The sequence below is a fragment of the Bos taurus genome, chromosome 4 (assembly GCF_002263795.3).
Source record: "Bos taurus isolate L1 Dominette 01449 registration number 42190680 breed Hereford chromosome 4, ARS-UCD2.0, whole genome shotgun sequence".
In the NCBI taxonomy this organism is placed as follows: domain Eukaryota; kingdom Metazoa; phylum Chordata; class Mammalia; order Artiodactyla; family Bovidae; genus Bos; species Bos taurus.
In genome coordinates, this window is record NC_037331.1 from 45,130,877 (window position 1) to 45,144,025 (window position 13,149).

Consider the following 13,149-nt stretch of genomic DNA (forward strand, 5'->3'; position numbering starts at 1 on the left):
GTGAGTGCTAATGGGGGTGGGATTTCCTTTGCAGGTGATGAAATATTCTGCCATTAGATATAGGTGTTAGTTGCACAACCTTGTGAATATACTAGAAGTCACTGAAAAGTAAACTTCAAATGGTAAACTTATAGTATTTGAATCACATTTTTTAAAAAAAGTATCTGAGACTGGGTATGATGTCAGAATATCTGGTTTTAGTCTTCATACCCACACTCTCTCATTCAGAGCCACCACTTGCCCTTCCTACCTGAGGGCAGGGGCTGAAGCAGGCTCCACCCAAGGTACATCTCAGATCTAAGTTCTATGGGTAAGAAATTGGGTTCATTCCCACTTCAAATTAAAGTCAACCTCCCTCTTTCAATCTTCTGCCACTTGAACTGTCTTCTCATTCTATTTCCTATTTCAAAGAAAGAATTTCTGATTATTTTTTTTAAATACCTATTTTGAGCATATATACAATACATGGCAGTTGAATGGAAAATCTCACTTAACACACCCAACAACTTTGTGAACTGGCCTTTCCTATCAACCTTGTTTTACAAATGCAGAAACTGAAGCTCAGGGGAGGAAAGGACATGGTCCAGGGCAGCAAGAAGCAGAGCCAGGCATGGAGCCAGAGCTGCCTAACTCCAGAGGTCACATCGTGACCCCTGCACTGAGCTGCCTTTCTCCACTAACTCTTCCGCTTGACCCAAATCTCATGCTCCTCAACATTTTCTCTAGCAATTTGTCAACTGATTAATTCAACAGTTATATTCATCATGCCCATTACTCTTGTAAGTGATTTTCTGTAGTGATTTATGAATTGGGAAATAACCCTAAATTCTTTGTCATATGTCAAATGTGAATCATATAATAGTATTTCTTAATGAAGGTAATGCTGGCATACCCTAATGGGAAAAATAAAGAACAAACTTAGGCTAATATCCCATAAAGAGGAAAGATGAATGGCAACTTCATCTCTTGTCAACTATATTCCTTGTACCATTTACTACAGTGGTGGTGGTTTAGTTGTTAAGTCACATATGGCTCTTGTGACCCCATGGATTATAACCCACCAGGCTCCTTTGTCCCTGGGATTTCCCAGAGGCAAGAATACCGGAGTGGGTCTCCATTTCCTTCTCCAGGAGATCTTCCCAACCCAGGGATCAAACCTATGTCTTCTGCATTGCAGGTGGATTCTTACAGACTGAGCCACCAAGACTAGAGTAATTTGTTTAATTAAACTAAAGTCTTCTTGTCAATTATCTTATAGCTCATTTACCATACCGAAAAAATTCTGTGTACGAGACAGCAAAAGAGACACTGATGTATAGAACAGTCTTATGGACTCTGTGGGAGAGGGAGAGGGTGGGAAGATTTGGGAGAATGGCATTGAAACATGTAAAATATCATGTATGAAACGAGATGCCAGTCCAGGTTCGATGCACGATACTGGATGCTTGGGGCTAGTGCACTGGGACGACCCAGAGGGATGGTATGGGGAGGGAGGAGGGAGGAGGGTTCAGGATGGGGAGCACATGTATACCTGTGATGGATTCATTTTGATATTTGGCAAAACTAATACAATTATGTAAAGTTTAAAAATAAAATAAAATTTAAAAAAAAACATACCGAAAAAAGGTCATGCTTCCAGTCCCTCAATGTGTTTAAAATTTCTTAAGTATGTTACAAAATATTTCTCTGTAAAGGGACAAAAAATAAATTTAACAAGATCATCTGAGTAGTTAAACTTGATTGCAGCTAGTAAACAAAGATCACAATATATAGGACACTACTTAATGAAGTTATTAGTGGCTGCCCCTTCTTTACAGATATTATAGCCTAAATACTTGAATGTATTCATAACACGTGTATGTCTCAAACTCACACAGCTATGATATCCAAAACTGAACTGTAGCTAATGTCCAGGGATGTAGGGGTCTTGGTGATAATTACAAATTTGCAAAAAGTTCTACTTAGTTTTAATGGGAAGGATAACCAAAAATTAGCTCAAACAGACCCTATATTTTTATTCTTAGTGACAATGAAACAAAGCAGTAACAAAAACTTGTGTTCTGGAAATGAAAGATACAATCTATATCTACTGGTAAAGTACACATTTTTATTAAGTGGTAACTGTAGTGTTAGAGAAGACTCCTGAGAGTCCCTTGGACTGCAAGGAGATCCAACCAGTCCATTCTGAAGGAGATCAGCCCTGGGATTTCTTTGGAAGGAATGATGTTAAAGCTGAAACTCCAGTACTTTGGCCACCTCGTGCGAAGAGTTGACTCATTGGAAAAGACTCTGATGCTGGGAGGGATTGGGGGCAGAAGGAGAAGGGGACAGCAGAGGATGAGATGGCTGGATGGCATCACTGACTCGATGGATGTGAGTCTGAGTGAACTCCAGGAGTTGGTGATGGACAGGGAGGCCTGGCGTGCTGCGATTCATGGGGTCGCAAAGAGTCGGACATGACTGAGCGACTGAACTGAACTGAACTGAATAAGGAGATCCAACCAGTCCATTCTAAAGGAGATCAGCCCTGGGATTTCTTTGGAAGGAATGATGCTAAAGCTGAAACTCCAGTACTTTGGCCACCTTATGCGAAGTGTTGACTCATTGGAAAAGCCTCTGATGCTGGGAGGGATTGGGGGCAGAAGGAGAAGGGGACAACAGAGGATGAGATGGCTGGATGGCATCACCGACTCGATGGACGTGAGTCTGAGTGAACTCCGGGAGTTGGTGATAGACAGGGAGGCCTGGCGTGCTGCGATTCATGGGGTCACAAAGAGTTGGACATGACTGAGCGACTGAACTGAACTGAACTGAACTGAACATAAGATTTACTAAAACTTGAAGTCTTAAAATAGTTACTTTGTTTTGTAAATCTATCCCTATTCATCTAGAGTGCCATATCACTCTGGGAATAAAATCATTAAGTTCTAAAGTTCTAATACCATGCTTTAAAGATAATACTGAAAATATTAAATTTTTATGGTACTTGCTTAATCTCTATTAGAACATGATATGATTGACTGAATCCAAGAAAACATCTTGGATCTGAGCACTACATATTCTCCCCAAACTTATATCTCATCAAATCTTGTCATTCTAGAATGGTCTTACCAAAAAATAAATTAAAAGCATAGGAAATTATAAAAGCTTAAGTGAAAAACTGCTAAGATGACTGATGTATTAGCTGAGCAAAATTATCTAGGAATTACAAAGCAATTCATGCAGCATCTAACAAAAGTTTAATTTATGCAGGGTCTAACAATTTGAAGTGTGGCTGCTACTCATCAGAACTGCAAACCTGATTCTCAGGTTTTAGAAAGCCAGAACACCAAAAACTAAGCAATATGCTTTTAGAGCCAGAATACTAAGTATTGAGTAAAATGAATTTCAGTGTCTGGACAAGGAACAATTTTGTATGAAAGGATATTTAAATAGCCTTTCATTGAGCAACCACAATGAGCCTTGAAGATTTACATGATTGAGCTGGAATTCAGTGCCAAAGACAAGAGGGAAGCATTTTTTTCTGGGATACACAAAGAGATATCCATAATTAAACATCAGTCCTCCCTAGGGCAGCATGTTTTCTTATATTGACAAGCAAAATGAGGTATTTCAAATCATGCGTTACTGGCATACAGTCAGCTTTTGTGTAGCTATTGTTTTCATGTATTTCTGGCCATTAGGCATTTGTCTATTTTTGGTCACTGAGACATACATTTTAAAGAATTCTGGTTTTACACAGAAGCATATGTAATTATGATAGAGGGATTACATTTATACAACAATATCTTAAGAGTAATTATGGCCTTATTTAGGCTGGTCATACACACATATTATATTCAAAAGAGAGTGACTATAACTTTAGTGTAATCAGTACAACTAAAATTAACTATAAGCGGAAAAAAAGGGCTTCTCAGGTGGCTCAGTGGTAAAGAGTCCACCTGCTAATACATGAGACGCAGGTTTGATCCCTGGATCAGGAAGACCCTCTGGAGAAGGAAATGGAAACCCACTCCAGCATCCCTGCGTGAAAAATCCCATGGACAGAGGAGCCTGATGGGCTGTAATCCATGGAGGTCACAAAGAGCTGGACATGACTGAGCACACACATGCATACACACACATTTAACTAGTTGTGATAAGCAAGGCAAAGTAAAACATACAGCTGGGCCTAGAAAAGTACTTCTGGAATTTTTTTCCACTTATACGCATATGTGCTCAGTCACTCAGTTGTGTATTGGCAGGCAGTTCTTTACCAGCTAAGCTTATCACACACTAATTCCACAATATATTGGAAAAATGCAAATAAGTCATGTTTGCTTAAAATTTCATCAGTTAAAAGTGTTAGTCACTGTCCATGGAATTCTCCAGGCAAGAATACTGGAGTGGGTTGCCATTCCCTTCTCCAGGAGATCTTCCCAACCTAGGGATCAAACCTGGGTCTCTTGCACTGCAGGTGGTTTCTTTACTGACTGAGCCACCTTAAATCAGAGCTTAATGATAGATTATGTATTCAATACTTTTGTTCTACCTCAAAGACTGCCACATTATTTCAGTCTGATTCCTATAGCTACAAAACTATCAAAAAGCAGCAATTCTGTTACATTTTACCTTCTATAAGACTGTTATTTTATTTTCTTATCTGTACCCTACTCAAATCTTCTCCATTCTATTTAAATTATAAAGACTATATGACACTTAAGTACCAAAAATTTAATGTGCTTTAGTTTCCAAAATGATCGTTTATCTAAAAAGACATTTAATCTTCTGTTTTCTATTATATTATTTATAAAGATTAACTGTTTAATGATTTTCAAGTTATTTTATTAAATTTTGTTTTTAAGATAACTTACCACTATCACATAAACACACAAAAAATTATTTGGATATTACTGGAACTTAAAAAAAGATCTCAATTACCTATCCATCCACATAAAAATCATGTCCTATAAAAACGCCAAGTGACCGGTGGGAGACCTGAGCATTTGATTATGGAGGTCAAACTGCCATCAATAGACTTCAAGTTCAGAAGTTTCTTCAGCCTCTATATCTTAGGGCTGGAGGTCATGGGAAGACTACGTGTCACTTAGCCAAACCAAAATACATTCTAATTCAAGTGAAACTGCCTTTTTACAACCTTTCAAAGTCACCATGGAAAATATATTAAGGCCAAGGTGTCTTTAAATCATTTCTAACAATTTTCAATTCTTAGTTTTTCGTTTGGCTTACTAGCTAAAATCTGAGGCATATGATACATGCATCATATATATTCTTTCAGTATATGTTTACAATATACTTATAAATGATACTTAATGACTCTTCTCATTTCAAGCCTCCATCTTGGCAAACGATGGTTACTTCATTCAGCCAAGTTCTCTCAAATCATCTGGAGCTATAATCCTCAGATTAATTCCACCTGAGAACTGTTTCTCTGTGTGTATGCTTCTTCCCCACCCCAGCCTGGTCTAGCCAAAGGAAGTACATAGAAATCCTGGACTGAGAACAGCAGCTGCTTCAGGTATCAAGATTTATAATTGACAGGGAAGCCTGGCATGCTGCAGTCCATGGGTCGCAAAAAGTTGGATACAACTGAGTGACTGAACAACAAGTTTTACTACATATTTTCTATGTGGTGAGGGCTTTATCACCTCCTTTCATCCTTGCAACTGCTCAACACCTTATGAAGCAGGTGCCATTGTCATCAGCATTTCATAGATGAGGAAATTAAGCTTAGTAAGCAACGTGGCTGAGCCACATGACTAATGAAGGCTGGGGTCTGGATCTGTGAGCAGGTCTCCCCGACTGCATGGTGCACACTCTTACCCCACCCACACCCCCCACATATGCTCCTTCTGGTCCAGGCTTGGCTGATGTCAGTGTGCACCTGGACTCTTTCCCTGCCCTGTCACATCAGACCTTTAACCATTGAACAGTCTCTTTGCATGCACTCCTGGACCTGACAGTTTGTTCTCCATGCTGACAACAGAGTGATCCCTTTAAAATGAAAGTCTGTTCAAGTCACTCCTCAGCTGAGACCCTCAAAGGACCCTCTGCTCCTGGATGCTCTGGCCCTGGTCTCCTATCCAGCCTTATCTCCTTCCCTCTTGGTTCCAGGTCAGTCACTCCAAGGTTTTCTTTTCATTCCTAGAACACAGGCAGCCTCTTCCCACACTGAGGCCTTTGCATCTATTCTCTCCTTCAGGTGTGCTGTGCCCCACCTTCCACAGGGAGCTAATTCCCTCTCATTCTTCACATCTCAGCTCAGTACAACTTCCCCAGGAAAGCTTTTCCTAACTATATGCCATTTTACTTCAGTTTAGATTTCATTTCTCTGTCACACCCTTTCCCAGCACTCAGTACATTTCCTAGCTAGCCCCTAGCAAGATTTACTATTACATATTTATATGGTCATTTAAATAATGTCTCTCCCACTTAATCAATGTAGACGAGTGGTTCTCAAAATTTAGTAGGTATCAAAATCACCTCAAGTGCTTATTAAAAAACTGAACACTGTCTCACCGCCCACAGTATCTAATTCACTGAGTCTGGAGTAAGGCCAGGAACTCTCTAGTTACAAGTTCCCAGGGATGCTCAAGGTGTGGACCCTGGACTGATCCAGTACAGTGGTTCTCAACCCTGGATAAACAGTAAAATCACCTGGGAGCCAACGCCAAGCCCTGTTCTCAGGGGTTCTGATTTTACTGGGGTAAGGCAGAACCCAGGACATCTTATCCCAAATACTGCATACTTATCCTAGAACTGTTTTTATCTAAAATTTAAATTTAGCCAGTATCCTGTACATTTTTATTTGTTAAATCTGGTGACCCTACTTGAAAATCCTACATAACATAACACATAGTATAGCATATATTTAGGTACACATATTGTTTATATATATATATATATATATATATATATATATATGTAATTATAACTGACCTCTCACTTCTACAGAGCACAGTAAAGGTGGGAATAAAAAAGTGGAATTTTTAGACTTAAAGAGAATTTTATTTTTTCTGAAGACCTTAAAAGTAGCAACCAACAGATTATAAAAGCTTATCTGGGATCTTTTAAAAACAGGGCAAATTCTCAATGTCAGATAATTTTAACAAGATGATTAAATGACTTCTTGGTTTCTTTACCCTGAGGCTGTGAACCTCATCTTAGGTCAGCAGGGTACCACTGCAACCTCAACATTATTGCTCTGACATCAAGCAGTAATGCATCTGGGCAGAGCTCTGCTGAGACTCAACATAGAGGGGATGTTCCTTCATATATCAAAAGTAGGTAAAACTTATTTATTTAATAAATACCCTAGGAAAAATAAAACATTGAACACATGGCTGCCTTCAATAAAGAAATTCTTTCTCACATTAATGGAGGAAATCTCATAGTTTTCTAATCTCAGAGTAGGATCAGAGATTTCATGTCTTACATAAATTGATACAGTAAATTTGCATTTTTGATGCTGTAAAGGGTCTACTGAATTCCAGATTGGCATGTTTATCAAGTTATGGGTAAACTACAGATTTTCAAATCTAGAACCCTTTGTGATCAGTGACCATCACATAGCCTTCTGCCCCCACTTAAGTAAACTTCCAGGTCTCTGGGTTAAGGACAAAGACTCCATATAAGTATTTTAAATATTACATCACATTATTTTATGAATACGCAGAGAATGCAATGATTTCAACAATTATTGCTATCTTTCACTGTGTGTGATGCTTACTTGCCAAACAATATGACAGTTTTCACCTACTCCAAGATTTTAAGAACTGTTTATAAAAACAGGTTACTGAATAAATGCATGGCATCAGAATGAATTCCAATTCCATCAACCTAAATGACAGAACACAGGAATCCACTCAAATCCCACAGGAGCAAGTGTAATAGCAGCAGTACACAGAGAGGAATAGATTGGCCATCACACCAAACTCATGGTTGGTTGCATATTTATGACTTACTTCAACTCACTTAACTTCAAGCAAACATACAAAAATCACTTCAGATTTTTTCTCTGAAATAATAAATGTCAAATACTTTTAGATATTTCAAAAATAAGACCTATAACTGTGTAAAATATAGCTTACCAAACCCAAATGCATTAGACCCTCCAATGCTCTGTGAAGCCTTAACACTGGTAGACGTGTATAGTCCAGTCACCAGCAAGCCGTCAAAGAAGGTGCTTGTCGAAATTGTCACTGAAACACAGGGGAAAAAAGAAACCTCAATTAATACAGTCAGAATAATGAGATACATTTCTGAAGTGTTAGACACTGTCAAAACAGTCTTTCCTCATTATTAACAAATTATTTTTATACTATCCCTACTTAGTATTTCCTTAATATCAGCAATTACATAGGAACAAAAAGAAACTCAGAACTCCAACGTCTGTAATCGCTGGTCCTAAATTTAGCACATCAGCCCCACCTTTCTGCTTTCATTTACACTTTCCCTAGCTATGTGCAAACTCAACAGAAAATAACGTGGTACTGAATAGTTGCTTTCCCACCTTCACCACCACCCCTGAAGGCAGTCAAAGGCATTGCTGGAGTTTTGGCATTGTGATGAAACACTCTTATTTTCTTAACTATTCCATACTGTGGGAAACAATCTGACATCAGCTGAAAGCAGAACAGTAAGTTGTGCTGCACTTCTTATTGTTAGTCTGTGTTTCATAGATGAAGTCTTTAACAAAAGCAGGCTAATTTGCATGAAGACAGTCAGCCCTTTTCCTTTTGAAAACAAGAAAAGAAGACCACTACATGCTTTAAGTTTTAGAACAAAGTCTACAAGAGGAGTCCAAATGGTTTCATAACCAGAAAATCAGGATGTTCCTGAGGAAAAAAGGGTTAAATTAACTGCATCTGTACACTACTTAGGTTTGGCTTCTTAAAATTGTATCTTGCTCACAACCCTAAAAGTTGGTCATAACCTCCTCCTTGAAAATAATTTTTTCTCCTGCATTGCCTTTATTATACCAAGATGAAGTCATTTGTAGGAAGCAGCCAAGAGAAGGTATTATTATTGTGGCAGTACACAGTATAAGACTGAAATCGCTTGCTGGCAGTAAGGAGAATGACCAGAGTCACAATAACTGTGATGAGAATGTTTAAATTAAACTCCAGGAAATCCAGTGAGTAGAGCAGAATGGTTTGAAACGTCCATATCATAAAACATACATAAAACACATGTATCAACAGAAGAGCCTGACAACACACTACCCTCAAAATGGCACTGGATGTTGAAGTAAATCGTCGCCACATTCTTTAGTCAGATTTGAGTGCTGGCATGTAAACCACATGAAAACCATTCAGCGGGGCACTGAGATAGTAGTTTATATGCATTATCTCATTTCATTATCAAAACATCTTTGTAGAGGGGGTACTGTTACTATTCCCAGGATACAAGTGAGGAATCTGTGGCATGGAGCAATGAGGAACCTTGCCCAGGACCATCTGATAACATCTAAACTTTTTGATGCTGTTTATCTGGCTTCTCTCCCATTTTTTTCTCTGCCTCTCTGCCCCCACCCCCCCTGCCCAACTGGATCCCACAGTCGCAAACTGGCCGTGGCCAAACTTTTGTTCAGTAACCTCTTTCCCACATTATTCACATGCATTAGGAGTATTTCAAAAGCAAGATGAAAGCTATAGGAGTCAATATCACTGTTGACTAGAAAGGAAGAAGGCCAAAGGCAGTCAGGAGGTATCCCATGGCATGTTGGTTAAAACCTAGGCCAGATAACAGATGAGATCTGGGTCCTGGGCCCTCATATGCTGCTACCTGTTCTTCAGCAAAACCACTTTGCCTCTCAGAGTCTAAATTCCTCATTTATAGAATCACAGCTTAGTTGTCAGCCATCTGTTTTGCTTATTACCCCAGATTCCCACAACTGGTTCTACTGATCCCTTCATCCTTCAGTTCCGTGAGATAAAAAGGTTCTTAAACGTCCCCCTCCCATCTAGGAGTTTTAAAATTAAGTCACTTCCTGTTAAGTTGCCTATACTAACCACAGGACTCAAATGCTGTTGTCTCAGGTCATCCTTCACAGCCTGCAGAGCCTTAATGTGGATTCACAGGACCCTGCTTTTACCTACTGCCTCTCAATCCACTCTACTCCAGTCCAGCAAGATGGCACCTATCTGGTGTTAATGCACAAGCACAGCCACTGTGGATTTCTCTCCATTTCCTTATGCTTCTATTCTGGTTCCTATTCCCAAGATTATGAAAAATGTAAGGGCTTATGGTTTGGGGATTGAGGCAAAACTAAATTTGAGTCTTACCCGGTCTCTACCTTTGTTCCATGTGTGATCCTGGGGTGAGTCACTGACTGTTGCTGTTCAGTCACTAAGTCATGTCTGACTCTTTGAAACTCCAGGGACTGCAGCACACCAGGCTTCCCTGTCCTTCACTATCTCCCTGAGTTTGCGCAAAGTCATAGATATCCATATACAAAAAGGAATGATAATACTATCAGGTTTACTGTAAAAAATAAAGGCAAATGTTTATTACCTATCAATGTGTCCAGACCCTTAACACATATCATGCATATAGTAATGAATCAATAAAAGTGAGTTACTTTTCCCTGCCCTTTTGTAGACCTGAAAGCCCTGCTTTGCTCTTCCCTTCCTGAGAGCTGGGCTTCTGTACAGACGTCCTGGCATCTCCCTCGCTAGATGCGTGGGTGTGCCCAATCACTGGACCGCCTGCATCTGAGTCCTGCTGACTGCTAGGGTTCTCCATGTACCCTTCCCACCCACTACTTCATTTGCGACCACAGTTCACTCAAGTCTGAACTGTGACTGTAAGTGGGCCCAAGATAAATAACATCCCCAGCTTGTTATTAATTTATCTTCCTTTCCAAAAGATATTCTTCAAGCATCTGTTCATGTTAACTTAGAACAGAAGCTAAACACTCTCAGAGAAGTGGCTAAGACAGAAAAGAACCATGGATGGCAGCTCTCAATCTTTCTTCTACTGCTCTCAGTTATTCATTTCTGGCCTCAAACAGCTATGTTCCTCCCAGAAAAACATAAGCCCTGCAAGGCCTGCTGTGACAATTGATAAATTCAGTTTATTGATGGCTTGTATATATCTAGGGAAGTTTCAGTCCCTTAGAGACGTGCATCGAGGAAGCTGTCTAGGTGGTCTGTGACTCATGTGGTTACTGAGCATGGCCACAGTCTATTCTGCCCCTTAGATATCCATCCCAATCGTTAATCCTTGCCAGACCTCCCCTCTTAACCACTACCCAGTGCCTCTTTAGACCTGAGGATGAAGCAAATTCTGATCTTAATTCTTCCACACACCACACAAGAAGCCTACGTCAGATCAGTCCTTTTCTTTATTTAGATTCTTGGGTGCTGAAGCAGCCAGGTCTAGTAAAAACAGTCCATGACTAAGAGAAGTGTACTTAAGTATCATTAATTTGCTATGCTCAGACTGACTAAGCTCTTATCTCTACTTGATTCTATTTCTAGTAGTGATGTAAATATCTATTATTTGGTAATGTCATGCATAGGTGGGCTTAAATGTGACCTCACAGATTGCAGCATGCCAGGCTCCCCTCTCCTCCACTATCTCCTGGAGTTTGCTCAAATTTATGTCCATTGAGTCAGTGATGGTTCCTAACCATCTCATCCTCTGCTGCCCCCTTCCTTGCTAAATATGCAAGACATCATTTCTAAACATGAAATGACTTAGAAAAAAAATCATAAGAAAAACACTACTCTTAGAGACTCTTGGCTTTACATACTATCCATACTATAGTATGGATAAAGTATCCATACTTTACATACTATCCATAAGCCGACTACTCTCAAATTTCTATCTCCAGTCCAAACCTCTTTATACATTCTCTCTCTGTATACACACACGCACACACACACACACACACATACTGCTTAACACTTCTACTCAATACTCCCACTCAGAGGTCTGTGAGACATCTTAACTTCAACATGACCAAAACCGAAAACCCACCCCACCCCTCAAAACTGCTTCTCCTGCAGCCTTTCTCAGCTCTGCTGATGGCAGTACCATTGTTCCTGCTGCTTAGGCCAAAACTCTCTAATTTTGGAACCACCTTCTCCCATACTCTGAATGCAGTCCATCAGTAAATCATGTTGGTTCTGCCTTCAGATCATATCCAGAATCTGACCACTTACCACACTGTTCTGAGCTATCATCATCTCTCCCATTGTTGCATTAGATATTAATCTGGTCTTCCTGGTTCTATCCTTCTCTGTAGTATCTTCCCAGTATAAGAGTCAGAGGAATTCTTTTAAGACATCCAGTCATATCACTGCACTGCTTAGAACTCTCCACTGCTCTCAGTCAATGTCTTTATAGTGGCCTACAAGGTCCTATGTGATCTGTCACTGTTCCCTCTCTGTTCTCGTCACCTTCTGCTCTCCTCCTGGCTCACCCCACTCCAGGTATGCTAGCCTCCTTGCTGTAATCACATATATCAAGCCTTTGTACTAGCACTTTCCTCTCTGCCTTGGACTCTCTTTCTCCAGATACTGAAGGGTCAATGGTTTATATAAAAATCATCTGATAATAACTTAATGGCTTACATAGGTAAACACATTTAAACAATTCAGTCTGCCTTATGATCTACTTTGGAGAAGGAAATGGAAACCCACTCCAGTATCCTTGCCTGGAAAATCTCATGGACAGAGGAGCCTGGTGGGCTGCAGTCCATGAGGTCGCAAAGGGCTGGACACGACTGAGTGACAACACTAATACTATGATCTACTTATTTTCATGGTTTTACAAATGCTTATGGTAAATTTATAAAATTCTTTTCCAGAAGACTTTTTTCCTTGGAGTCAACTTTTTTTATCTTTTAATATTTTCATTAAAAACTGTTGTATGGAGAACTAGCCACTTTAACTATAGTGGAAACAAAGCAATATAAATAATATGGACTGCAAGTAGAATTTTGAAGTTACCAGTACATTTTAGGGAAGAAATAAAGCAAGTAGATTATTACCTATAATCAGAAACCATATGTGTCTTATAAGATCACATAATTCCCTTGTTTAATAAATATCTCTAGCTCCCTATCATCCACAGATTAAAATCTTATATTTAGTGTGATTTCAAAGTCCTTCATGTTGTGGCCATATCCAGTCTCTACAG

At 39.5% G+C, this 13,149-nt stretch overlaps 1 protein-coding gene across 4 annotated transcripts in view; it reads right to left on the reverse strand.

The window, feature by feature from the left end:
• Positions 1 to 13,149, reverse strand: part of RELN (reelin) — a 558,501-nt gene that overhangs the window by 478,076 nt on the left and 67,276 nt on the right. For all 4 annotated transcript variants that reach the window (NM_001206458.2, XM_005205336.5, XM_059885396.1 and 1 more), the window contains exon 2: positions 8,091 to 8,201. In NM_001206458.2, the coding sequence (NP_001193387.1) occupies positions 8,091 to 8,201 (111 nt within the window). The remainder of the gene's footprint in view (positions 1 to 8,090; positions 8,202 to 13,149) is intronic.